At 34.1% G+C, this 27579-nt stretch overlaps 4 protein-coding genes across 10 annotated transcripts; 2 read left to right on the top strand and 2 right to left on the bottom strand.

Annotated features, from left to right (window-relative positions):
- Positions 1-878: 878 nt before the first annotated feature.
- Positions 879-4423, bottom strand: LOC140886902 (probable protein S-acyltransferase 4). The gene is made up of 7 exons (XM_073293810.1): positions 4348-4423; positions 3779-4022; positions 3051-3245; positions 2571-2879; positions 1908-2129; positions 1321-1801; positions 879-1171 (listed from the first exon to the last, which is right to left on the bottom strand). Exons 2-6 carry the CDS (start codon positions 3833-3835, stop codon positions 1328-1330), a joined length of 1257 nt encoding a protein of 418 aa, XP_073149911.1. The 5' UTR covers positions 3836-4022; positions 4348-4423; the 3' UTR covers positions 879-1171; positions 1321-1327.
- Positions 4424-6894: 2471 nt separating this feature from the next.
- Positions 6895-10977, bottom strand: LOC140887522 (histone-lysine N-methyltransferase, H3 lysine-9 specific SUVH1-like). 4 transcript variants are annotated; one of them, XM_073294799.1, is made up of 4 exons: positions 10896-10977; positions 10490-10546; positions 8133-10282; positions 6895-7224 (listed from the first exon to the last, which is right to left on the bottom strand). In XM_073294799.1, exons 2-3 carry the CDS (start codon positions 10490-10492, stop codon positions 8276-8278), a joined length of 2010 nt encoding a protein of 669 aa, XP_073150900.1. In that variant the 5' UTR covers positions 10493-10546; positions 10896-10977; the 3' UTR covers positions 6895-7224; positions 8133-8275. The 4 variants fall into 4 exon arrangements, with proteins under 4 accessions (XP_073150900.1, XP_073150901.1, XP_073150899.1 ...); XM_073294800.1 differs by lacking the exon at positions 10896-10977 and adding an exon at positions 10833-10889; XM_073294798.1 differs by lacking the exon at positions 10896-10977 and having other exon boundaries at positions 10490-10780.
- Positions 10978-13527: 2550 nt separating this feature from the next.
- Positions 13528-21414, top strand: LOC140893365 (alpha-L-arabinofuranosidase 1-like). Of its 4 annotated transcripts, none has more exons than XM_073302422.1 (19): positions 13528-13652; positions 13806-13931; positions 14750-14969; positions 15653-15707; positions 16123-16334; positions 17133-17254; positions 17356-17503; positions 17965-18034; positions 18433-18578; positions 18691-18736; positions 18829-18881; positions 19366-19510; positions 19603-19721; positions 19824-19895; positions 19975-20078; positions 20339-20395; positions 20499-20697; positions 20856-21002; positions 21186-21414. In XM_073302422.1, exons 3-19 carry the CDS (start codon positions 14793-14795, stop codon positions 21333-21335), a joined length of 2022 nt encoding a protein of 673 aa, XP_073158523.1. In that variant the 5' UTR covers positions 13528-13652; positions 13806-13931; positions 14750-14792; the 3' UTR covers positions 21336-21414. The 4 variants fall into 4 exon arrangements, with proteins under 4 accessions (XP_073158523.1, XP_073158521.1, XP_073158522.1 ...); XM_073302420.1 differs by having other exon boundaries at positions 14761-14969; XM_073302421.1 differs by lacking the exon at positions 13528-13652 and having other exon boundaries at positions 13760-13931; positions 14761-14969.
- Positions 21415-23264: 1850 nt separating this feature from the next.
- Positions 23265-27386, top strand: LOC140888491 (alpha-L-arabinofuranosidase 1-like). Its single transcript, XM_073296180.1, has 17 exons — positions 23265-23438; positions 23656-23710; positions 23897-24108; positions 24190-24311; positions 24413-24560; positions 24779-24848; positions 24971-25116; positions 25190-25235; positions 25328-25380; positions 25461-25605; positions 25704-25822; positions 25915-25986; positions 26066-26169; positions 26457-26519; positions 26632-26833; positions 26984-27130; positions 27252-27386. The coding sequence occupies exons 1-17, from the start codon at positions 23265-23267 to the stop codon at positions 27384-27386; spliced, it is 2013 nt and encodes a 670-aa protein (XP_073152281.1).
- Positions 27387-27579: the final 193 nt, after the last annotated feature.

The raw sequence follows: 27579 nt of genomic DNA on the forward strand, positions 1-27579 counted from the left end.
CCGTAGCTAAATAACTCCCGAAAAAACCTAGTTTTCCATGAAACGGAAGAATCAGCCGATCGATTTCCAAAGAGCGCTTTTATGCTCTGCAATAGGATGGGGATGGGGTTTTCTTCAACGAGTGTAGTTGGGATCTGTTTCTCTTGAAAAAAGTGGACACGTTTGCTTTGATAGAGAGGCGAGAGTTAGAGAAACTGAATGAATTGAACGTGGATTGAAGAGTATGAGATGAAAGACATTCTAGATAGATTAAAAAACAGACCATAACACAATGAGTACTTATTATACATTGCTCAAACTTAATAAATAATAAAAGATTATGAATCATTCAATGAATCAAGGATACTATTCTAACCTTATCCAATGAACAATGGTGAAGTAAAATGATTCGATTGGCTTGATTGATTGCTATAACGTACCTTAGATCAAATCCTAGTTAACTAATTTTAGCACCACGAGAAATTTTATAAGAATGTTAAATTTACACTTCTTATTTAATATCTTTTTTGAAAATTTAAATTTCAGAAATTAATTATTATAATTATTATCTCGAACTTGAAATCCTATCTCAACATTAAAACCATTTCATGTAAATTATGGATGGGATTGATTTATATCCCATGAATAAAAAAAAAATTAATCTATGATAAAACCATTATCAGTTTCTAAATTACAAGTTTAATCATTATTATCTTAGAAATTTAATCAAATTAATTAAATATTAAAATCTAATAATTACTTTAAAATTTTTAATTTATTTTACAATATTTACTTCTTAGATTTGTACGAGACCTGTTTCAATAGAAAATAAAACCAATTGTTTCGCATAATTTCTTGAATATTTGCATCGAACAATAACTTCAAGGATAAATTAAAATCACGTTGAAAAGGGACATAGAAAAAAAGTAAAAGACGATAATTAGGGGGAAAAAACTGAAAATCACACAGAAAAATCACTATAAATTGGCCTATCTACACTCTTCAACCTCAGTGTTGTAAGATTGAACATGACATATTATTTCTCAACAAAAGCATCTTATATAGAAGTTCAAATATTTCTGCTGCGACCTTGGAACTGCAATGAATCTTGGAACAAATGAAAATCGCCTCAGGCATGAACCTGAATCATCATCGAACAAGAACGATCATAGGGCTATCTCACGGAGCGACTCTGCAAACAAAAACATAGTCTATTAACATATATAGTTAAACAGTTTAAGACTGTGTTGATTGATATCACATGTTCAGAACAATGTTTGAAGTTCACTAATGCTTTAACTGGCATGCATTACCATTTTCGAGTGTAAGAAGGAAGATTACCTGAATTCTACATTTGAACTGATGTTGTGGTTTGTTCCGATAGTACATTTTGCCTTTTCTCGTCTACATTATCCTCAACTTCTATATCCGTGGGATCGTTCAATTCTTGTTCGATAGGAACAATGAGCCTGCCAGAATCAGTTCTTTCACCCTCTTCCCTTGGTTTCAAGTCGTCAACTATATCATCATATGCAAGATTATTCAAAATCTCAGGGAGCGTTAAGCCGTGTTCCTCATCGTACTTTGACGATCCCATTTCAATGTCGATTTTTTCTTTGGAGCTTTTCATACCTCCCATGTTCATGAAATCATGATCCGTAGGTTCCACCACCACACTTTCTTCGTCGCGGACAAATGCTCGAAAATCATTGATTGAAGGTGGGATCTTAGAGAAGAAGACTTCTTTGAGGTTCTTGATCATCCCTTTGTTATATGGATTCTCCTTTTTATCGTATCGATACCTGAAGTTCTCGTATGTAGTCTGCATATGTAAACGTTTAAAATTTAGGCATAATTAACGGACTCTTATTTACAGTTTTCGAATATAAAGGTGATTTTTTTTTTCATAATTTTGAAAGAAAACTCACCTGATTCGTGCTAATCAGATAGAAGTGGAAAACTGAGAGGCCACCAACAAACCAAACAGCAATGAAGCAGTACACGATGAGTACAACCGATAAAATATCTCTCGACATGGATGTAAATATGTTGCGTTTCGGTCGGACAATGTTGATCCAAGAGACGACAAAAACATAAATGCATAAAATCGTCGATGTTGATATAAACATGTAGAAGAACCTATAGTTCCGCTGCATAAAATCACAACAGATGACACTGTCACTTACAAGAGCATGATATGTGTTATGATGAAGAAGTTTATGGAGAATAGCTATTTCGGCAAGCTTATAACAAGACGGCTTCTCAAGATTTAGTGTAGAGCCATACGTCATGAAAGGTTACAGCAAATATTAACAGTGCTACCCAAATCCTTTTTACGACATAGCTCAAACAACAACTTTTCAATTGTTCTGCAAAGAAACCATCACATAGAAATAGCAGGGGAAACTGCTCCTCCACCACAGTTAGTGAATCATCGGATTTGAGTTTGTAAAAAATGGGAACATTAAGGTAGTGTTTGGAAGAGCTTCTAGGAAGCACTTCTCAGCTGTTTTGAAAAATTAAACCGATTACTATACTGAATGTTTATACTTTAGCCATCAAAATTTGTTTTAGAATGTCAGAATACTCACTATACCAATGCATTGACCAACCCATGGACAGTGATGATCGAATCTCTGAACACAGTTGTTGCAGATGGAGCAATGAGATGCACGAGGTGGACGGTAGAGTAAACACGTGTCACAAAATTTCACTTTGACCGTGTGCCCATTTACAACGACATCTTTTGTACGAGGAAGTTTCAAATGAGGAGTTCTACCATTGACCCACTCCATTGAAGGGGTGTTTATTTCAAATGTTTCATCAGATTCCGGAGGTTTTGTATTTCTAGGGACGATTCCCGGATCTCTGCTTGAGGTGAGGAAGAGGAAGAATACATCCTGCAAAAATATATAGGATCAATATTCTCAATAAAGCTCCTTCAGTATGCTTTATATAGAACAGCTCTCGATTTCCATAATAGTTTTATCTTCATGGCACGAGTATAAATCCAAATTTACCAATCGTGATCTACACAAAATTGTAAACCGCTCGAAAATCAGTCAACTTACCAACATGGTTAGCACTATAGCCACAGTAAGTACTGGATACCAAGGATTGGCATTCTCGCCTTCTTTGATGTTGTGTTTAATGACTAACAGAATCTTTATACAAAACGCCAGGGCCGGACCAACAATTAAAAACGTGGACAAGAACAAAGAAGACACATCGGGTCCGAAGATCAATCTCCCCCCTAACAAGAATTTCTGTAACAAGTGAAACAACAAAAAACATAAATTAATGAACAAACCATATCTGCAACCATCATAACTGTAAAGTTATATATACTAATATGTATCCACCCCACTGCAACTAGACAAAGATCAGTATTGTCAATATAAGCTCTATTACAATTTACAGTACTAGGAATGAAGAGGAAAATATTTACAAGAAATACATACTAGCATGCATACACACTACAAATGTACATTTGAATCTATCATATAACAAATGAAAATTCAAATCAAACCGGGAATTTCAGATCTACACTGGAAAACATCAGAAGGGCTCTTCCAGTAAAGTCCAAAGCATCAAATGATAAATCCAGTAATGATCCTAAATACACAGTTTATTAGCTTTGATCTTACTTCCAAGACTTGTTCCCACCTCCTATTAAAAGGCCAAGATTTGATGAATAAAGAAAGCCCATTTTTTTAAAAAATCAAGAAACATCACGTATCATATTCAAGAATACCCGACAAACGATTGATTAGAAGAAGCATAAAGAACAAGAGATTACATTGCTTCCCCTCCAAACTTGATAAAGCCTCCTCGGATGGGGCCTTCCGAGGTCCATACAGATTCAATGCAAGAAACAGACAACCCAAAGCTAAATTCGGATTGTCGTTGAATTCAACCACAAAAGGCTCTATTTTCCCTCTTCTTTGTGTTTCTTGGCAGCAGCCCACATGGAGAAACACGTCCAAAATCTCAAAGCTCGTGTCTTTTCATCATTATCAATCATTCATCCAGTGTTTCTTGGTCTAAATTTCAAGAAAATACGGGAAAGTATTAGGCCAGAGAGAGAGAGAGTCGGGAAAATGTTGGAGATGGGATGATCAAGAAACAGCTGCCATTTTACTCGCTTTGTGTCTGAAGAAGACGGATCTTCTTATGAATAATGAATATTTTGTTCCTCTTTAAATTATTTCGCCCTTTGAATCCTTTTTTAAACTTATTTCATGTTCTTTTCCGATTATCTGCTGAATTCTAAAGTCTTGATTTATAATAAAAACATATATATAAATCATATATTATATTGTAAAATAAACAAAAGATTTCAGTTACATTCTGTCTCAAAGGTGTCACCTAACTCGCTGTTTCTCTCTCTTCTGGCAGATTGCGCTGCCGAGGCGGGGCGGAGGTTCCCATTTCTGACCTTTTTTCCCGGGTACGAAATGGAAATATGCTGTTCATTATTTGTAAGGGAAAAATTAATTCGTTGTAACGTATCGTTTTATGAGTTTGATCTCAATTCCATATTATTAAATTTCAATTTTGATTTTATATTTTTTCCAGTTTCGATAATTTTAGTCATTTTTAAATAAAAGTAATGATGTGAATGACACGATACACATCAATATTGCATTGGATCCATGTCAATATCAAATCCAAAAAATAATTAAAATTGAAAAAAAAAAAATACATAGCGAACTATAGCCGCATAAATGACCAAAACCGAGTCAAATATATAAGACAAAAAACAATTTTCCCTATTTTTTATATCAAGATTTTAATTGTCTTTTATAAATTTAAATTAAATAAATTTTGTATATATAAAAATTACATCATATTATTTATCCATTGTTTTGGTATCTTTTGGACTTTCACTATTCGTTTTTCATATATTAACTTCTACGATAGAAGTATAGAAAATAGATTTTGTATTATCATTGATCTACATTTATGTTATTCGATCAATATTTGCAATCAAAAGTAATATTTTTGATATAACAGATAATTTTTTTTATGAGTTGAGTCGAATGTGATATTCATCTCACAAAATTGATCCGTGAAAAAAAGTTTTGTGTTGATAATGTAGTTGATATTACATGTTTAAAGTACAATATAAATTTCAATTGCTTTTTCTCGAATGATTTTATGCATAATTCGAGTGCAATTAACTTAACTCTTAAGATCACTTTTAACAAAAAAAAAAAACGATATTAGAAAATGAGGTGGATGCATGTCTTGTGCCAAAATTTCAAATATTGTAAAAAAAAAATATTGAAGAAGTCAACAACGGACCACATTTGGGCATAACACGACATTGGTCAACTTGTATTGATTATCAATTCCTCTTTGACAACTATATATAACGTAACCACTCGTGACGTAAAAATAAATAGCATTCAATATAATTTTTAATTCTATATATAATTAGTTGTTGCTGTTCACCCAACGTGCGGGCACATTATCACCGTGCTCAAGTCTATCTTGAAAAGAGGATCCTTTTGTGGGATTTTATTTGTCAGTGAAACTCCTTTTTTATTATTTTTAAAAGAAAATATTCCTTTATAGGTCACATTTTTTAAAAAATTGTGAAATTATTTTTTGAATACATTAAATATGGATAAATGAAAAATTTGTATATAATTTACTTTTTCAATGATTTTTTTTACTCTATGTGAAAAAACAAGGTTTATATAATCAATACGAAGTGAGTAACACGTTCATGTTTATATATATATAAAGCTATTACACAAATGGACTCATGTAGCAGTTATTTCATATTGTCATTATTTTATTTAGGAGCATATTTTACCATTTAGTAACCAATTCAAATACTCTTCACAGGTCTCCCATGCGAGATGTGATATCACTAGAAATAAAACGAATGGAGTGAAGATTAGTAAAAAAAATAAAAAATAAAAAAATGAGCATCGAATTTAGTTTGAATTAACTATATTTGAGCTCGAAACTTTTGACTCAAGTTCAAGTCAAAATTTTCGAACTTTTTTGTGAGTTGTTCAAGCTATTTCTCAAACATTAAAATTCGAAAGCTCAAAATGTGTTTGAAGCTCGAAATTTATATATATTTAATGTATCATTATTTAAATTGACAAAATATTAATGCTCGCAAGTAGCTTCCGAACAATAAACACAATAATTTTGGCTCAAATTTAGTTGTAAAAAAATTTCAAATGTTTTTGAGTTCAACTAGAATTAGATAATGCCATGTGTAAAAATTAATAAAAAAAAAACTAAAAAAAAACACCTTTTAAGGCTTAAGCTACAAAATATAATTTAGGCCCTTATATTAATTTCTCATGAAAAAATGTATTTTCACTCTTATATTTATGAGTTGATATCGTGATAGACGAATCGTTTCGATCCATATCTATATAGTTTTGATATAAAAAATAATATTTTTTTATGAGTCAGAACAAATATAAGATTCGTCTCGCAAAATTCATCCACGAAACGTCCTCATAAAATTTTGGTGAATATATTCGAACAAATTATTTCTTCTTTTCTCTCCAAAAGAAAAGAAATTATCCCTCAGGTTCTTACACATAATTTATTTGTTCAAAATTTCCCAATATTTACCTTTGGATTCTTTTATTTAGAATCGTATGGGTGACACGTCTGTTGGATGCGTTGACTACCTAAAATCTTTTACTCCAAATAATAATTTATCTCTCAACTCCATACAAAGAAGAATAAATGGAAACCTGTGATTAAGATAAATTCAGAGCTGGAATAATGGGAGTGTCCCATCAATCCATGTACATACATGTAAACGCATAAGTCATAACTTTTTTTTTTCTTTTCTTTTTCTTATTTTAGTATTTTTTTTCAATATATCGATGAAGAGAAATAAATGTAAAAATGAAATTCGACAACATAGATTTATTGACGGCATTTTGCTAGAAACAAAATACAATATAGCTAAAAAAATAAATGAAGAATCCGAAATCCATGACACTACCTCACCAAGTTTAAGCTACATTCGAAACATAATTCACAATTGTACATGAAAAACTGGATGAATCCTAACTCTGAGTCAATACGCTAACGTCGCATCGCATACTTCCACATTCCTAGTACTACTAGAAGGCATGCTCCTTCCTACTTTCGACCTCAGCTTAAGTAAGAAAACGAGAAATATCTACGACCACCACACAAAAAACATACCTGCCATACACTGAGGAAGTTCTTCTCACCAGGTAGTCGACGTCTCGCCTGCAGAATGACCAATACACTCTTTTAGTCCAAAAAATTTGGGCTGCTATCTTGTGAACTGCAAGTTCGTGAAATATATTCAGGATTATGTTATTACGAATTACGATCCCAAACCGGCTTCTCAACAAATTGTTGAGTGGTTGTCTGGTTGATAAATTTAGGACTTAGGAGGCTTTTTTACCAACAAGACTAGTCAATTATGCGAGAAATGGGAATGTTCGTCGCTCTACGCCCTCAGTTCCACCCCTTAAAAGAGAAGGAATTTTACAGAGAGCGCGACACAACAATTCACCCTCCTTCCTGCTAAAGGAAAAGAAACTAAAATGTGCACACTACAGGGCAACTAACATAGATACTGCGTCTTAAATTTCAGCGTATAAGAAAAGACTAAAAATAACAAGTATTCAACTCTGAAAAGGCTATATTCCAACAAGCCTTCTGAACTTAATTCCCGAATATCTCGACTCCTAGTAAAAACAAAAGCAGCAGGCTTAGTGCATTCTGTTTTTCAAATAACCAAAGACCAAAGTGCTTTCCGAGCTCCCTATGGTTATTATTAACAAGGGATTGACTTTCAAGAACTTAAAAATTTATAGAGTTTCTCGTATAAGAAAACCACATATATCTACAGTTCGATGAATTGAACACAGGATTAAGATTAAAAAAAATAAAAATAAAAAAAATTCTTCCAAATTCGCAGAAGGAGCATTTAACAAGAAGGTGCGCTTAAAATTCCAAAAGACTCATCAGTGATCCCCAAAGTCTATGTTTTCATATTATGAAGTTCTGTAAATGCCCAAAAGTGTCTAGAAACATATGCCACCATTATGGAGAATATGAAGACGGTTAAATAATAAAAGATAATATTCGGTAGTTAAAAGGAGTAAAAAAATAGAAAAATAAATAACCTTTTCTTCGCAAGGCTTCGGGCACCAAATCCTTCTGTTGTACCATCATCCATAGAAGTACCCTCGGCATTTCACAGATCCACACAAGCACTTTCTCCTTCCTTTGTCTCCTTTCTCAGGCTGAACAGTCCCATAATCATATGTCAGCTCTTGCATGGGGGAACATGTCCGATCGCAAAGAAAGCAACATGGAGATACGATTGATTATTACTTTCACGTAAAACTGGCTGCCAGAATACATTTGGCGAACAACTATGGTTCATAAACCGGGCTACATTTCCATTGTTCTTTGCACTTATCACAAGGGGAAATGGGGCTTTCTTAGAACCCGGGGAATCATCATGAGCAGCTTCTAATGGCTTGTAATAACGGTTTGCATCAAAAATATAATTATTGTCACTTCCATTCCCAAAACTACCACCGGCGTCATTTATGACATCCCCCGCATATTCACAAATAAAAGCTCCTGCACGTATGGGATCCCAAGACCTAAGGCCCCAGCCTCTGTTCTTTGTTTTGAAAACCTCAAGACGAACTTTAATACCTGCTTGAGACGTACGGTTCCGGCAATTCGGAGGACATGCGCACGTCTGACCGCACTCATATATCAAGGGTTTGTTAGTCAGAAGAACCCCAATTGATGAATAGGGGACAAAGCCATCATTTTTCTGATTGCACGGGCAATGGGTGTCCCCAGGCTGACATCCACCCATGCAATGACAACCAGAAGAAGGTTTAGATGCCGGAAAAGGCTTCGAGTATCTGAGGCTCGAAATATACGAGAAATGACTGGGTCCCTTTTCACCATCAACGTCATTCACAAGAGTGACAGGCTGACTTTCTGAACCCGAAGTTAAATCTGGAAGTATGACACCTGTCTGAGTAGCTGTTCCATCTCTCCACTGCTGAATTGATTTCCACAGGGTATAAGTTTGCGGTTGTCCTGGCACCCTAACCAACTTATACTTAAAAACATTGCATCCCGACTTCTTCTCTGCCCATGATTCTTGAATTCTATACAGGCCATCATACACATAGATCTTACCAGTTGAAAGAGTATCCTTAATGCCCCTTATGACTCTCACATCATTGGCTCGGTGTAGACTTTTTTCTAGAGCAAGATTTCCCCTTTCGAGCTTCTGGTCAAACATTTGTCCATCTCTCCTCTGCACTCCACCCTGGCCAGTATATATTAACACGTCTCCGCCATCCCCCTCGTCGTCATATCCTCCAGATGAAACTATGCTGACAGCTACCGGTTCTTCATCTGTTGTACTTTTCACACTCATATAATCTATTCCAGCCATACTTGGGGAGTGTAACCCAACTACGCAAAGTTCCATTCTAACAAAGAAAATATCACCAACTTCAATTCCCGGAACATGCCCAATCCGCTTTGTCGCGTTTGTCCGAATTCCTTTGGTCATCAAAAGCGTACCAGCTTTCAGGTCGGGACGTCTAGCAATACCATTAGCCGAGTCATTTGCTTCATCAAGTTGAGTGAGTCTTCTCCTAAGTAAACTAAAAACCAAGAGTATAGTTCCAACAGTTTCCTTGTCCCCACTAGCCCTTCTAAAGTCATCAAATCCATTAAGCTTAAAGAGCGCCAAGAAGCTATTAACTAGAGATTCTACATCAACTTCATCACCCTCACCAGGCCTTCTCTTCCTTGGGCGGCCCCTTCGCCTCACCGGTTTATTGGAAGCCTCTGCATCAGTGGTATGTAAGCCAAACTCATTCACATATTGGTCATTCTGTGAGTCGCTATACCCATCACCCTCCACAACTACAGGTTCGGGTGGATTGAAGTTTCTCTTTGGCCGACCACGGCGGCCATGTGGTTTAGGCGCTGGGGTCCTAAATGAATTCAATGGAACAGGAGCTGGTACAGTGCCATCGTCACCAAAATTACCTTGCTGGTTTTGAGAACCATAACCAGTGTGCTGGGGATCATTGGGAACCAGAAAAGGGTAAAATGGTTGAACTCCCGGCGGAAAAGGACCACCTGGTGGGACACAAGCAAAGGGGGAGGCATGGGGGGTCGGAACATTAGGCATGCCCGGTGGGTTCGGGAACATCGGAATGAGACATCTCAAAGGCCTCACATCCATTACCTTAGACTTATCAATTGACCCAGGTTGATGATTTGCCTGCGAATTCAAACCGTGCTCCATTTAACCACAATGTACCACCCCACTAGATGAGTTCTAATCGCTTAAAAATATGTTATACAAGTTGCATACAAAAGCCCCAGAAACTACTCAATGATCCTATATCGCATGCATAACAGTAAAAGACCAATCTTTAATTAAACACTAAAACACAAAACTAATCAAATTGTATGTCTCTAAACAAACCATAGCTCAAAAGGTGAAAGGTACAAACTCCAAGAAACTTTTGTACGAATCAGCTTCCTGAAACACATGAAAAACGATACAGTCAGTACCTAGAACAGTAAATCAAAAATCAATTGAAACCTCAAAAACCCACAAGAAATTTAACCAGAAAAAATATGACCAAAGCACAAAACAGATGCAACACAACAAAATTTCAAAACCCAGTTCAGAAATAGATAAAAATTGAATTTTTGCCACGGCACTTGTGTAGGGTATAAGAAACCCCTCAGAGAGTAACCAACCACAACAGACACTATGCATCTATTATATAAATGTCAAATTAAAATAATATTATAATTTATACAGCACGGGTTGCAGACTTCATTTGAAAAAGTTTGGAGACAGATCTTGAAATTGAAAAAAATACCTAAATAATATTAAGATTTAAGAGAGAGGGAGGGAGGGAGGGATCTGGCGTTAGCGAGTGGACAGTCAATTGCGCTTTGTGCTGACTACTGTATTATTTCATGTACTTTGAAGATGCAGGAATTTCGAAATATTGCACTTAAGTCCCTCAAGGTATTTTTGTTTTTTTTGGGTATTAATTATAAACTCTAGTTTGAATTTTTTTCGAGTGATTTTTAAGTGAAATATTTTTGTAAATAAATTTATTTCTTTTGGAAAAAAATTCTTCTGCTTTCAAATAAAATGTGTTCTTGCTATCACCGTTTGAGTGAGGTGACAAAAATGTGATAAATTATATAATAGGATGATCATAGATTATTATTCAATGAATGATCAAATGTATAACTTATCTTGCATACACAAATATAAAAAATATCAACCTATAAAGGATATTTAGATTTTACATACCTTGTCTCATATTGAATTACAACAAAGTGCAAATCCTTATTCAAATTTTAACATCAACTCTAGATCAGAGATCTTTTTGGTAAATTTATATATTCGTAATGATTGTGAAATTTATATTTACTGATAAAAGAAACTGATTGTAATTTTTTTTTTCTTTGTTACAATATGCTTTCAATCACGTAAAAATACAATTCAGGTTGGAACAAAAAATATAATTGGATCACTTGAATTTCACAGAAGAGAATGTAGTTGACAATACATACATTCGTATTCGTGAATTTGGGTTTGTGATGAATGGAAATTTATATTTATATAAGGTAAAGAATATTTACATATTTTTATTTTATATTACATAAACAAGTGTTTTCATAATTAAATTTATTTCAGTTTCAGTACTTATTATTTATGTAAAGTTTTTAAGCCACATCATTGGGGAAAAAAAATCAACAAAAAAGAAAAATCTTACCTTATCCTAACAATTAATAATACAATATCCACACTTTTAAAAGTCAAAATTATAGTCCATTGTGCCCACCAACTTCAGCCACAAGGATAATATTTGTTAATTAAGGTTGGAAAACAAGAAAAGAGACGTATAATTAATATTTGACGACTAGATAAGTTCCATAACACGATTCTAACAAATTATTAATTAATTAACTTTTAAAAGTGTGGTAGAAATTTCATTGCAATGGTGGAATCGAAAGTAAAATTTTGTTAAAAATATTTTTTATTTTACTGTTTTTGTTATCATATCTTTATATTAATATAATAACAAAAGAAAAATATAGGAGAAAAATTAATTCTCGTACTTTAGAGATTAGACCATAATAATTAGTTCTTGATGTGTTTTTATTCTTCAAATTTAGAACAAATAATATAATAATTGTGACACTCAATGGCCAAAACTGCAAATTTAGTCTCAAATTAGCCAATTGGATAGACTCTATTATTAAACTTGATACTATTTAATTTCATGATCCGTCATTTTATTTGATGTTAAATTTATCATGATTTAATTTAACATTCACCAAGAAAAAAGTTTGTTATCATAAGTTTATCAGCTACATTACATAATGTTGATATTAAAAGCATAAATCACACAAATATATTCTACATAATTTTTTATTTCAATTAAATTTAAATTTTTTACAATTTTGTTTTTTTATGCACACAATCGTTATGTTGGCGCTATTGCTTCAGAGATTCGTCGGCTATTAATTCTGATTGATTTATCGCTCAGTCACATTTTGCAATCGACGAATACAGTTGAACATTAGTTATCTTTTTTTGCTATTTCATCTCCTTCATCTTTTGTGTGAAAATCTAGAGATTTTTCTAGTTGGGTAATAAATCTTGTAACTCATGACCTTTTGTCCTTTTAATAATATTACAAGCTTCCCTAAAAAAAATGGTATACTAATAAATAAATATATATATACTTCCCTAAAAAAAATGGTATACTAATAAATAAATAAATATATATATATATATATATATATTACTATATTATTATAGTAGATGACTAGATGTCTTTTAATTAACTAAATTTTAATTAATTGATAAAATTTAAGATAAAATTACGATTATATCATAATTTAATTTACAACAAAACAAAATTAGTAGGCAAATTAGTCATTTTATATGACTTTATATTTTTCAGTCAGTAAATATTTTCTTATTCACCAAAATTATATTAACTTTGTGAGCTTTGATGTTTTTTTATTTAAGAAAATGTCACATACCTTTAAAATCGATGTATTTGTTGCATTTTAGTGTCTATTTATATTTATGTATGAAAACACTATATTTTTTTGTATTTTTTTAATTTTACAATTTTTTTTTTCTTTTAAAAAACACGGACTTTATATATATATATATATATATATATATATATAACGACTTATTAGAATAGCAATTCAACGAGTGGTGAGAACGTGACAATTTTTGTATGTAACTAATTTCACTGGAATTCTATACTATTGTGCTGAATTTTTATTCTTCAAGCAATTGATAATATAATCAGCAAAGTTAGTGACAATTACACATACTCCTCAACTTCCGACAAATGGAATGGATGATTACATTAAAATTGGAGTAAAAAACAAAACACAAAAACAAAAAACAAAAGAAAGAAAGAAAGAAAGAGGAGATTATTAGAAAATTGGGGTAAAAAGGTTTATTAATTAATTTAAAAGGAAAAAATAAATAAAAAGAAGCTTCAAAGCAAGAATTTGTGTAACAAACCTGCTGCGTACAAGCCATGGCAAACATCTGCTTACGTTGAAGCAAAGATCGGGTCAAAATCAAGGTTTTTTGTTTTTTCTGGCTTCACCCTTCAAGCAATACAAAACGCACACAGTAATTCACACACCCACTGAGAGTGTTTTGCATCAAAATTTCCCATAAATAATAATAAAATCCAACAAACTATATATTGTATATTTTGTATTCTACCCATCAGCCATCAGGTCACGTTTTTCTGCAAGCATTGAAGTCCACCACTCCCTTCTCTCTCACACACAGTAGTCGCGCACACGGATATACGAAGCATCAATCCAAGATTTTTCTGGGTTTGACCGATTTCCAGGTAAAGTTCTTTATTTGATATGCATGAGGGGATAAAGTTTTAATCTTTGCGGAATTACTCGGGAAATATAAGCCACAAGTTGAAAGTGTGTGCTTTAATAGCGAAATTTATTTAAGTGTTGTCTAAGCAAGAGTAATAAATAATTTTCTTCATCAAACTTTAAGAAAATGATTTTCAAGGAAAACGCTTTTGAAAAGCTTCTGTATCTAAACGCGCTGTAAGTGATTGCAATTTCTGAAATGATGGAGTTGTCTAGAAGTAGAAAAATTCTTTTCATGATGGTCAGTTACCTGAAAGATGACACGGGTGAATTTGGGCTGATTGATTATAAACTTAAAAAAGAGTATGCGAAATGAAATAAAATGCATTATGGATTGTCTTTAAGTGTTGATCAGGCCTACTTGAACGGCTTACAGTATTATCATTCAATGGTTAAATAAGGATTAAGGAATGAAAGAGCCGTGGATTCAATCAAATATTTGACAAGTTATTGTAAGAAAAGAATGTTTCTTTTGTAAGATTTACAATTATTTTGGTTGCTCTCCTTTTATATGCATACGCAAGTTATACATGCATCGATGAAGTTATTGAATAATAACCATTTAAAAGTAACTTTAGTGAAAGAAGAAAGGTGGATATTTTGGATTTATGCAATTGGTTAGTTCACCATCCTGGCAAAATGCTTTCTAGCATTCAATAAGACGAAGTTTGTTGTAAAAGATAAGCTCTTCGTTTATAATTTGTACTTTTCTTCTGTCAATCGACTCGCTTTGTTCCCTGTTTATTGATATGGACAACTGAGCAAGCATTGTTGTTAGTGTATAAATAGGTAGCACAAGCTCTGGATGCATTTAGGACGAAATGGATGCAAATACCCCCTTGAGCCATATTCTTCTTCTACTTTTCATTTTGCTGAGTGCTATCTGTCAATCTTCTGCTTCGAGAATTGAAGCAAACCAGACTGTTGCACTTTTTATAAATGCCTCAGAAGCATCAGCAAAGGAGATACCAAAGACAATGTTTGGTATATTTTTCGAGGTTAGATTAATCAGCCATGAAGAAAGTACTGATCGATGTTGTCTGTGTTTTTTGCTTGTGATAGCAGCAGAAACATCATTGTATTCATCTTAAGAGGCAGATGCAATATATGTTCTTAGTTTAAATGAATGTTAATTGGCACATCACTTGTCATGTTATTAGTCAATAGGTCATAATATTGATCATTTTGCTAGAGCTACAAACAAGCTATAGTCGGCGTCAAAAATTATAAAAATGTTAATTGTATATTATGCTTCCTCAATCTCGGGATGTTGGCTCTGCCTCGTAAATTTGCGAATGAGATGTGTTCTTTAAGTTTGTGTTATTTTATAAGACATTTGTCCAGAAAACATTATTTAGCCCTGGTGCTTTGGCTTATGTTGCCGATCCTTTGGGGGATGCTTGAAAGGAAAACTGGTAATTCCAGTTCTGACATTGAGGATGGTAGGAGCTGGGTTTTTTCCCTATACCTCTTATATTTGTTGTAATTTTTTTTGAAACACCATTCACCAAATGCTAGGCTGAATCCCAGTAGAATATAAGCCAAAAGATACATGGCCTGTAGCACTGCTTATGTAACTGAAACGTCTAACACCACTTGTCCTTTCCGAACCTACTGTAAATAATGGTTTTGTCAGCTCTAATGTATTGAGCCTGCAGCATGTTACTCTTTGATATTCCAGGAGATTAATCATGCTGGAGCAGGAGGACTTTGGGCCGAACTTGTCTGCAACAGAGGTCAGCAAGAATTTCCTTGTGTTTTTCATGCAACAAACAACCATACGCACCATTCTTAATGCATTTGTTTATATGACAATTACTCTTCAATCTACTTTTACTTTCTTTTCTAGTTTTCCACTGTTGGGTCTGGTGATTTGAAGAAGTAGTCATGGCGTATTAAAAGGGGATTCTTTTTTTTTTGATAAGAAACTTTATATAATATATCATAATGTAAGAAATTACAAGATAAGTGCGGGCAAGACATCCGCGAATAGTGAAAGAACCTAACAAAACTTATAACATCAACAGAAAATAAACGACCAATCCCTTAATAAATCCGAAATTGCTAGGTTCTGAAAATCTTTAAACGCTGGGGATTCTTTTAGATTGTAGCATAGGTTAAGACAGTTAACGTGACTTAATTTAATTGCAGGATTTGAAGCTGGGGGTTCCAACACTCCTTCAAATATTGATCCTTGGTCTGTTATTGGGGATGACTCATTGGTAATAGTATCAACTGAACGTTCATCATGCTTTGATCGAAACAAAATTGCTCTACGAATGGAAGTGCTTTGCGACCATGGTGTCCCCGAAACGTGTCCAGCTGGAGGAGTTGGTATATTCAATCCTGGCTTCTGGGGAATGGTAAGGGTCTATCTCTGCCAGATATATTTGAAAAAGTTTTGCCTCCTGATCACTAACGGTCTAAATGACCGTCGTCTTCCTACTGAACTTTATGATTGTTTGATTTTCCTTCAAAACTAAGGGAATTTTGAATCGTTGATCATGTTCTTATTTGTATGTAATTAATCCTTTGAGTGTTTTAGATGGAGAAGATTTTTCAGAAAAACATTTTTTCTGCCTTCAACAATATGTGTATTTTCACGATAGTTGTAGTTTTGGTTGGATTATGAAATTTTAGAAGCAAGGTAAAAAACAAAAATCATGAAATAAAAAAATATGACTTTTCACGGCTTTTGCTTCACTTCTCTCTAAAATTTAAAAAGTTAAAAAAGAAATGATTTTCAATTAACATACTTAAACATAAATTTTTTTTTAAAAAAAATAACAGTCTAAAAGGCCTAGCTTAATAAATTGTTTTTTTAAAATCTAATGTTATGATCATCCCTGTGGATATGTGTGGTCCATTTTTTTTTTTTTTATGTGTGTCATTCCTGCCCAATGCCCATTTTTATCTTTTTTTGTATCATTCCAATTTAACCATTTCAATCTTTCTTATTTAATTGGAGGTACTCGATAATAAGAGTTATTGTTACTTTGATTGTGCTCCATTATAATCAAGCTATTAGCTTACAGTGGAGCCATCTCTGCAGCTGATGCTAGGAAAAAAAATACATTTTTATTATTCTTTTCTACGGACAATCAATTCCGTTCTCACATTTCGCTGATTGTTTGCCAACTGTGTTGTGATCTCTGTTGCAGAATATTGAACTAGGGAAGACTTATAAATTGGTTCTTTATGTTCGTGCATCACAGTCAGTTAACATTACTGCATCATTGGTTGGGTCAATTGAACTGAAGACACTGGCTACTGCTAATATTATGTGAGAATTGATGGCTCTCCACTTATAGCCTCTCAATGTATAGTCTTCAATTTATAGAAGCCTTATTTGGACACATTTTTGTTTCGTATATGGTTTTGCAGAGCTTCTGATGTTTCAAATTGGACAAAGATGGAGGTGTTGATGCAAGCAAAAGGAACAAGTGCAAGCTCGAGACTTCAACTGACTACAACCAGTAAAGGCGTCATATGGTTTGATCAAGTATCATTGATGCCTGTAGATACATATAAGGTAAATGTATTTTTGTGATAAATTTCTATTCGGAGTTAATTGTATAGTTTCACTTGAATTATGAATACTCTTTTGAGCATGATAATGTCAATTATCATTCCGCTTCTTGTGTTTCTGTGCTTTTGAAAGTTCAGAATTCAGTGAAACTATTTAAAAAGGTTATGGTGATTTAAACAATACACATTGATAAACTGGCGAATATAGAGATTTTGACTCCATTTGAAACAAAACTGGGGTCTTGGTCTTTAGAGCCTTTAAGGCAAGGAGCTTTTGTTATCTGGAGTTGTTCTTAATTTGCTTTCAAAGCGACTAAGAAAATACAATTTTTTAATTTGTTTCTCTGATGTTCCCATCTTAAAATCAAAGTAAAAATCTCAGATAGAGCATTTGTCTTGGTATTTTACTTATATCACCAAGGGTTTATGTTCAACTCTGTTTTTAGTGATTTTCTCTGGATACAGGGGCATGGATTTCGCAAGGATCTTTTTAAGATGCTGAAAGATTTAAGCCCTGGATTTTTAAGGTTTCCAGGTAATGCTATAATGCCTTCACTACATGAATTAAGTTTTATATTTTCAAGTTTGGACATTGTATCACATTTATCAAGCTCTATACCTTCTCTTGGCTTTTACTCCCATCGAGTTGAGAAAGCAGTACAAATTAAGAAGATTAAAAGTGGTAAGAAATAAATTTCAAAGATCCAAATAAATAACATATGAGGCTTGTAGCACGGTCAGGCAAGAGCGCCTTCAAGAAGGCATGGGCTTCATACTATTATATCTTCTGTTTCGCACATCATACTCGTTTTAATATTTCTTTCTGAAAATTTTGTATTTTTATCTTGCAGTTTTAAGTCCTGATGTGTGTGACTGCGTTAACGTAGATCTAACGTGCTTGATAATCTAACGTGCTTGATATCCGTATGTTAGGTGGTTGCTTTGTTGAAGGTGATTGGTTAAGAAATGCATTCCGCTGGAAAGAAACTATTGGACCGTGGGAGGAGAGACCCGGTCATTTTGGTGATGTTTGGGATTACTGGACCGATGAGGGGCTCGGTCATTTTGAATTTCTACAGGTGTATATGAGCAATTTTCCTCACATTTGATAAGCATGCATTATAATTTCCGTGAAAATCTTAATTTGTCATTTTTTTCATCATCACCCCTTTTTTCACCACTTTTCTGCAGCTTGCTGAGGACTTGGGCGCATTACCTATATGGGTGTTCAACAATGGTACTTTTTGTGCTACATTTAATTCTCCCTTGGAACATGCTCTATTGATTTTTGACTCCCCTCTTCTCTTCTTGTCGTGTTTGATGATTCAGGAATTAGTCACAATGACCATGTTGACACTTCTGCCATTCTACCTTTCGTGCATGTATGTATGGGTTTTCTTTTTTGCTTTAGATATATATGTTACTTTTTGTTAAACACTTTTCAAGAATGTGGAAAATTAAAGCGATCCAGGGTGGCTTATTTGATTTCACTTGCCACTATCTAATTGATAATAAGGAAATCTAACTTATGCCAAACACTCTGTCATGTCTCGGGTCTGCGGGCGCGTGCTCACACAAATGAGACTCCACACAATGAACTCTCGCAGTAATTAATCGTATTAGTTCTTGTTTTTACATCATGTTGTCAAAGAGTATTATATCTTCTTAAATTCTTATATATCTATTCAAGCCCCTCCCACAATCAAATGTGGGACAGGTTATAACCCTTTTGCGCTACTGTTACACATGCAGCAAGGAAGAAAGTTTTGTTGTCTAGAAATTTCCTATATAACAAGCTTTAGTTGCACTTAAACTTTAGCCCCACCAAATTGTATTACCCTACTAAATGTTTCGCTTAAAATGCAGGAGATTCTAGATGGAATTGAGTTTGCGAGGGGAAGTCCTAAGTCAAAATGGGGTTCTGTTCGAGCATCAATGGGACACCCTGAACCCTTCGATCTGAGATATGTTGCAGTGGGGAATGAGGACTGTGAGAGGCAAGATTACAACGGTGGGAACTATTTTCGAGATAATGCTTTTGTTATTTAATCTACTTTTTAGTAAAGCAATACGTTTACATAATTTTATTTTCTAATGATATAGGTAGCTACCTCAAATTCTACGACGCCATTAGTCATACATATCCAGACATCAAAGTAATCTCTAATTGTGATGGCTCTTCTGAACTATTGCATCACCCAGCTCATTATTATGACTATCATGTAAGAACGAAGACTTTCGTTTCAAGCAATTGAGAAATACTTCGGTTTTCCGCAACACGCTAATCATTTATTTATTCTTTATCGTATATATTACGCTGCCAGATTTACCAAAATGCAAAAATTGTGTTTGGAGCAGCTAGAAAATTTGATAAAGCGCCACGAGGAGGTCCAAAGGTTTGAAACACTTTCGTATAAGATTTGTCAATAGGTTTAGTAAATAATGATTCTTCAAATTGCATTGTAAATGATGCAGGCTTTTGTCAGTGAATATGCCGTGACGGGAGATGATGCTGGCAAGGGTAGTCTCTTAGCAGCTCTGGCTGAAGCCGGATTTCTTATTGGGCTTGAAAGGAACTGGTATTACGCTTTTCAAACTTGTATTTGCTAAACATAGATGATTACCTTGCTTGCTTTTCAGGCTTTGCTTTTTTCCCTTCAACTCCGTACTCACCACATTTCCAAACCTGGATTTCTCCGAAGGATAAATTTCAAAAAAACGCAGCTTTTGTTTGGAGAATATAGTGTTTGATTTTGTGTACTTTGTACCAGCAGTTATTCTGACTCTATGTTGTAGTATAATAAATATCGAAAGCTTGACATTTGCTCCTACAATGCAGTGATGTAGTAGAAATGGCAAGCTACGCGCCATTGTTTGTGAATACAAATGACAGAAGGTAAGTTTGTTTTGTTCCCCTACTTCCTTCCTTTCTTGATAACTTCTTTATAATCTTTACTTGTGATCTGTTTCTTAGTCGAAATGTTTTCGCTTTCGTTTAGGTGGAATCCTGATGCTATCGTCTTTGACTCATCCAAGGCGTATGGAACTCCTAGTTATTGGATGCAACATTTCTTCAAGGAATCAAACGGCGCAACTCTTCTTAATGCAACCCTTCAAGCTGGCGTGGAGAGTTCTCTCATTGCTTCCGTGGTTATGTGGACGAATACAGAGGATAACATCAAATACTTGAGAGTCAAGGTATGCTCCTTTCCTTTTTCCACCACCTACTAGTAGTACATGCATGTGGCATGAGTTTAAGTTAACTGTGTATAATCCAATAATTTAATTATCAAATTTTAATATACATGTAATTTAATGTTTAACACTAATACCAAGGAGGTGCTTTAATACTGCAGGTGGTTAATTTTGGGATCAATAGTGTGACTCTTCAAATATCTATAGATGGATTGGAGCTGAACTCGATTCCGTCACAAGGATCGATCAAGACTGAGTTAACATCCACAGATTATATGGATGAGAATTCTTTCGAACATCCTGATAAGGTACTCTTAAAACCACTTTCTAACAACATGCAAATCCTGGAAAATCATTGGCTCACCGATACATAATTTGCTGCGAATACCAGTTGCTGAGATCCTAGTAACAGTAATCGAAGTTAAAATTTCTGGCTCCGTCACTACGTGCACACACGAATGCTAATCTCTACTTCTTGTACTGTTGTGCAGATTGTGCCTATCAACAGTCTGCTAGAAGACGTTGCGGAGGAGATGGATATCGTGCTTTCTCCGCGATCTTTAACATCCATCGACTTGCCAATAAACCCGAACAATATCAGGATTGTAGGATCTGATTCTGTTCTGAGATCCTCGCACTAGTGATAATATATGTTATTGTTGAATGTTTAGGTGTATAATAAAAACAGCAATTCAAATGTGATGGTGTTCATTAATTTTATATATACTGAGTTCACTAAATTATTTTGAGATCAAAAGGACATTTTAGCAAATTTAATAATAAAATAAGAAGAATTTATTTTTTTACAACAATCATAAGTAAAAAACTTTATTTTTTTTTTAATTTAATTTTTCCAAATCCCATATCCAACAACTCTAAATACCAAAATGCGCGACTGTTGTTACCACAATATCCTTGATCAATTTGATTTAAATTATGTTAAATTTCAATACATTTATTTATTGACTAAATGGTGTATTTTTATAATTAGATAGATATACACGATAAATTATCGGTGAAATTATTTCATATAGTCATTGATTTAATTAATTAAAGAATTAATTTACGAAACAATTTAATCTCTTGGTAGAAGTTATTTTATTAACACCGATTTATGAGAATTCAGCTTTGAAAGCTATGATCAATTAATCTAGTTTTTGTTAGTTTGATGTAAATTAAAATAAGTCGTATGTGTACAAGGATGCGTTTAATTAAGTTTTGAAATTTTTCAGTTAAAAAGTAAAAAAAAATATTTTAAATTATTTAAATATTTTTAATAAACTAACATTTCAAAAGTAATTACAATGTGCTAAAAAAAAGTAATTACAGTGTAGGAAAAAAATAATAATGCATAAATTTTTTTTTTTGGGGGTTTTTGGTTGGATAACATAAATAAATTTGTTAGGACACAAGTATCTTTTTTGGGGTTGTTCTTTGTAGCTGGCAGAGAATGCTGTAATTTATTGTCTTCAATTTTGAGAAATCAAACACAAGTATCTCCTACAAGAATGCAAAATAATTTTAATAGTGTGTAAAGAATGATAAAAGTAAACAAAATTTTATCGACAAGAATTAAAATATAATTTCTTGGTAGAGAGAATATTTTATTTTAAATTAGATAAAATAATAGAAATTAAAACGTAAGTTAATTTATATGTTTTTCATGATTTTATTTTACTTTTTTTATATAATTTTAATAGCGAATTTTATTTAAGTATTGTCTAAGCAAGAGTTATAACATGAATCTTTAAATTTCGAAAAGCTTCTGTATCTAAACGCCTTGTAAGTGATTGCAATTTGTGAAATGATGGAGTTGTCTAAAAATAGAAAAATCTTTACATGATGGTCAATTACCTAAAAGATGAAAGTGGGCTGATGATATTCAAAGAAAATTTTCCATGCTCCTTGATTCCCAAATAGGAAGAACTGATTGATCATAAACTTAAAAAGGAGATTTCAGAATGAATTAAAATGCATTATGGATTGTGTCTTTAAGTGTTGATTAGGCCTACTTGAACGGCTTATTGTTTTATCATTCACTAGTTACTGGTAAATTCCATCTTGTAATTTGTCACCCAAAGTTTTCCAGAAAAAAAAAAAGATACTGAGAACAGTTTCATACAATCAAATGTAATCTTCTGTGTAGAAATCAGGAAATGAAAGAGCCGTAGATTCAATCGAATATTCGACAAGTTATTGCAAGAAGGAATGTTTCGTTTGTAAGATCAAGAATTATTTTGGTTGCTCTCGTTTTATATGCATGAGCAAGTTATACACGTATTGATAAAGTTCTTGAATAATATCCATTTCAAAGTAACTTAGTGATAGAAGAAAAATGTAGACATTTTGGATTTATGCAAGTTTGGTAAGTTCACCATCCAGGCAAAATGCTTTCTAGCGTGAAATAAGACAGAAGTTTGTTGTAAAAGATAAGCTCTCCGTTCATACTTTGTACTTTTCTTCTATCAATTGACTCGCTTTGTTCCCTGTTTATTGATAAGGACAACTGAGCAAGCATTGCTGTTAGTTTATAAATAGGTAGCATAAGCTCTGGATGCGTTTAGGACGAAATGGATGCAAATACCCCCTCGAGCAGTATTCTTCTGCTTTTCATTTTGCTGACTGTTATATGTCAATCTTCCGCTTCGAGAAATGAAACAAACCACAATGTTGCACTTTTTATAAATGCCTCAGAAGCATCAGCAAGGGAGATACCAAAGACAATGTTTGGTATATTTTTCGAGGTTAGATTAATCATCCATGGACAAAATATAATCGACGTTGTTATTATGCTCCCTTAATCGCGGGATGTTGGCTGTGCCTCTTAAATTTGCGAATGAGATGCATTCTTTAAGTTTGTGTTATTTTATAAGACATTTGCCCAGAAAAAAAATTATTTAGCCATGCTGCTTCTGCTTATAGTGTATTGAGCCTGCATCATGCTACTCTTTGATATTCCAGGAGATTACTAATGGTGGAGCTGGAGGACTTTGGGCCGAACTTGTCTGCAACAGAGGTCAGCAAGAATTTCCTTGTGTTCTTCACGCATTACTTTATATGTGACAATAACTCTTTAAACTACTTTTACTTTCTTTTCTAGTTTTCGACTATTGGCTCTGATGATTTGAAGAAATAGTCATGGTGTATTAAAAAGGGATTCTTTTAGATGGTAGACTGTTAATGGGACGTAATTTAACTGCAGGATTTGAAGCTGGTGGTTCCAACACTCCTTCAAATATTGATCCTTGGTCTGTTATTGGGGATGACTCATATGTAATAGTATCAACTGAACGTTCATCGTGCTTTGATCGAAACAAAATTGCACTACGAATGGATGTGCTATGTGACCATGATGGCCCCGAAACGTGTCCAGATGGAGGAGTTGGCATTTTCAATCCTGGCTTCTGGGGAATGGTAAGAGTTTATTACTAATGGTCTAAATGATCCTCGTCTTTCGCTGATTGTTTGCCAACTGTGTCGTGATCTCTATTGCAGAATATTGAACTAGGGAAGACTTATAAGTTGGTTCTTTATGTTCGTGCATCACAGTCAGTTAACATTACTGCATCATTGGTTGGGTCAATTGAACCGAAGACACTGGCTACTGCTAACATTAAGTGAGAATTGATGGCTCACCACTTATAGCCTCTCAATGTATAGTTTTCAATTTATGAAAGCCTCATTTGGACAAACTTGTGTGTCATATATGGTCTTGCAGAGCTTCTGATGTTTCAAATTGGACAAAGGTGGAGGTGTCGATGAAAGCAAAAGGGACAGATGCACGCTCGAGGCTTCAACTGACCACAACCGGTAAAGGTGTCATATGGTTTGATCAAGTATCACTGATGCCTGTAGATACACATAAGGTAAATGTATTTCGCGATAAATTTCTATTCGTAGTTGATTGAATAGTTTTACTTGAATTATGAACACTCTCTTGAGCATAATACTGCCAATTATCATTCCATCTCTTTTGTTTCTGTGCTTTTCAAAGTTAAGAATTCAGTGAAACTATTTAATATGTTCTTATATGCTCTCAAAACGACTAAACAAATATAATTTTCTGTTCTGTCTCTGGAAACAGGGGCATGGATTTCGCAAGGATCTTTTTAAGATGCTGAAAGATTTAAACCCTGGATTTTTAAGGTTTCCAGGTATTGCTATAATGCCTTCACTACATGCATTATATTTATATTTCCAAGTATTTTGTGCTGATGTGTGTGACTACCGCGATAACGTTAACGTAGATCTAACGTGCTTGATATCCATATGTTAGGTGGTTGCTTTGTTGAAGGTGATTGGTTACGAAATGCATACCGCTGGAAAGAAACTATCGGGCCGTGGGAGGAGAGACCTGGTCATTTTGGTGATGTCTGGAAATACTGGACCGATGAGGGGCTCGGTCACCTTGAATATCTACAGGTGTATATCAGCAATTTTCCTCACATTTGATAAGCACGTATCCTAATTTCCTCTTTTCACCACTTTTCTGCAGCTTGCTGAGGACTTGGACGCATTACCTATATGGGTGTTCAACAACGGTAGTTTTCGTGCTACATTTAAATCTCCCTTGGAACATGCTCTATTGATTTTTGACTCACCTTTTCTCTTCTTGTCATGTCTGATGATTCAGGAATTAGTCACAATGACCATGTTGATCCTTCTGCCCTCCTACCTTTCATACATGTATGGCATTTCGGTTTGCTTTAGATATATATGTTACTTTTTATTGCATTAGCCTACAAAAAGTTTCGCGTAAAATGCAGGAGATTCTGGATGGGATTGAGTTTGCGAAGGGAAGTCCTAAGTCAAAATGGGGTTCTGTTCGAGCATCACTGGGACACCCCGAACCCTTTGATCTGAGATATGTTGCAGTGGGGAATGAGGATTGTGAGAGGCAAGATTACAAAGGTAGGAATTATTTTGTAGATGATGCTTGCGTTATTTAATCTAAGTTTTAGTAAAGCAATATTTTTACATAATTTCTCTTATTTTCTGATGATATATAGGTAGCTACCTCAAGTTCTATGACGCTATTAGTCGTGCATATCCGGACATCAAAATAATATCCAACTGTGATTACTCTTCTGAAGTATTGGATCTCCCAGCTCATTATTATGACTATCACGTGAGATTTAAGAACATAAACTCTCTTTTCAAGCACTTGAGACATACTTCGGTTTTCGGCAAACAAAATAATCATGTATTTTATGCTACCAGCTTTACGATCATGCAAACGTTGTGTTTGAACAAGCTAGAAAATTTGATAAAGCGCCACGAGGAGGTCCAAAGGTTCTAAACACATTCCTATAAGATTTGTCAATAGGTTTAGTAAATAATGAATCTTTAACTTGCATTGTAAATGGTGCAGGCTTTTGTGAGTGAATATGCTGTGAACGGAGATGAAGTTGGCAAGGGTAGTCTCTTAGCAGCTCTGGCTGAAGCCGGATTTGTTATCGGGCTTGAAAGGAACTGGTATTTTCACGCTTTTCAAACTTTTATTTGCTAAAAAAAGTAAAAATAGATGATTATACCCTGGTCGGTTTTTGGGTTTTTAACTTGTCCACATGCTAGTAGACCTAAAAAACCTCATGATCTATTGTTAAACTCTTGCAAGTCTAATGACATATGGCGTAATCTTTCCGACCCCTCAATAGTCTTTTTCTTACGAGCTGGTTGATATTATGCTTCTGATACATATATATGTGTGTGTGCGCTTGATATTGATGAATGCTTGACATTCGCTCCTACGTACAATGCAGTGATGTAGTCGAAATGGCATGCTACGCACCAATGCTAGTATTGGAGAATCCAGATGACACAAAGTAAGTTTGTTTTGTTCCCCTAATTTCTTGGTTTGTCGACAACTTCTTTATAATATTCTTTACTTGTGATCTGTTTCTGAGCCGAAAACATTTCGCTTTTGCATGCGTTTAGGTGGAAAACTGATGCCATCGTCTTCAACTCATCCAAGGTGTACGGAACTCCTAGTTATTGGATGCAACATTTCTTCAAGGAATCAAACGGCGGCGCAACTCTTCTTAATGCAACGCTTCAAGCTGGCGTGGAGAGTTTTCTCGTTGCTTCCGCGATTATGTGGACGAATACAGAGGACAACAACAAGTACTTAAGAGTGAAGGTATGTATGTTCATTTCCTTTTTCCACCATTACTAGTAGTACACCATGCATGTGGCATGGGTTTAAGTTGATTGTATATATATCAAATTGAGAAACTAGTATATAATTTAATGTTGAATACTAATACAAGGGGGCGCTTTAATACTGCAGGTGGTTAATTATGGGAGAAAAAGGGTGACTCTTCAAATATCTATAGATGGATTGGAGCTGAACTCGATACAGTCACAAGGATGGATCAAGACCGAATTAACATCTGCAGATGATATGGATGAGAATTCTTTCGAACATCCCAATAAGGTACTCTAACACCCCTATCATAGTCGAATAAATAACATGGTTCTTTTGTGCTTAAAATTTCTGACTCCGCCCCTGCACATACAAATGCTAATCTCTAGTTCTATGTTTTGTCTTTGTGCAGATTGTGCCTGTGAAAAGTTTACTAGAAGATGCTGCGGAGGAGATGGATATCATGCTTTCTCCGCGATCTTTAACATCCATCGATTTGCCAATATACCCAAACAGTCGGATTGTAGGATTTGATTCTGTTCTGTGATCCTCGTACTGATGATATTACATGCTGCTGTTCTATGTTTATGTCTATAATAAACACTGCGATTCAAATGTGATGGTGTGTTAATAGATTTCATATATACTGAGATCCCTAATTATTTTGAGATCAATATAGGAAAATATATGAGAATTCAGTTTTGAAAGAGCTATTTTCAATTAATCTAGTTTTAGTTTTT

Source organism: Henckelia pumila, chromosome 3, assembly GCF_033568475.1.
Source record: "Henckelia pumila isolate YLH828 chromosome 3, ASM3356847v2, whole genome shotgun sequence".
Taxonomy (NCBI): Eukaryota; Viridiplantae; Streptophyta; class Magnoliopsida; order Lamiales; family Gesneriaceae; genus Henckelia; species Henckelia pumila.

Coding starts and splice junctions, on each gene's coding strand:
- LOC140893365 (XM_073302422.1), top strand. CDS start 14,793: ATGGATGCAAATACCCCCTTGAGCCATATTCTTCTTCTACTTTTCATT. Junction 14,970..15,652: donor TGTTTGGTATATTTTTCGAG/GTTAGATTAATC, acceptor TTGATATTCCAG/GAGATTAATCATGCTGGAGC. Junction 15,708..16,122: donor CGAACTTGTCTGCAACAGAG/GTCAGCAAGAAT, acceptor ATTTAATTGCAG/GATTTGAAGCTGGGGGTTCC.
- LOC140888491 (XM_073296180.1), top strand. CDS start 23,265: ATGGATGCAAATACCCCCTCGAGCAGTATTCTTCTGCTTTTCATTTTG. Junction 24,312..24,412: donor CTGGCTACTGCTAACATTAA/GTGAGAATTGAT, acceptor ATGGTCTTGCAG/AGCTTCTGATGTTTCAAATT. Junction 25,236..25,327: donor TATATGGGTGTTCAACAACG/GTAGTTTTCGTG, acceptor CTGATGATTCAG/GAATTAGTCACAATGACCAT.
- LOC140886902 (XM_073293810.1), bottom strand. CDS start 3,835: ATGGACCTCGGAAGGCCCCATCCGAGGAGGCTTTATCAAGTTTGGAGG. Junction 2,880..3,050: donor CTATAGTGCTAACCATGTTG/GTAAGTTGACTG, acceptor ATATTTTTGCAG/GATGTATTCTTCCTCTTCCT. Junction 2,130..2,570: donor TTGGTCAATGCATTGGTATA/GTGAGTATTCTG, acceptor GATTTTATGCAG/CGGAACTATAGGTTCTTCTA.
- LOC140887522 (XM_073294797.1), bottom strand. CDS start 10,306: ATGGAGCACGGTTTGAATTCGCAGGCAAATCATCAACCTGGGTCAATT.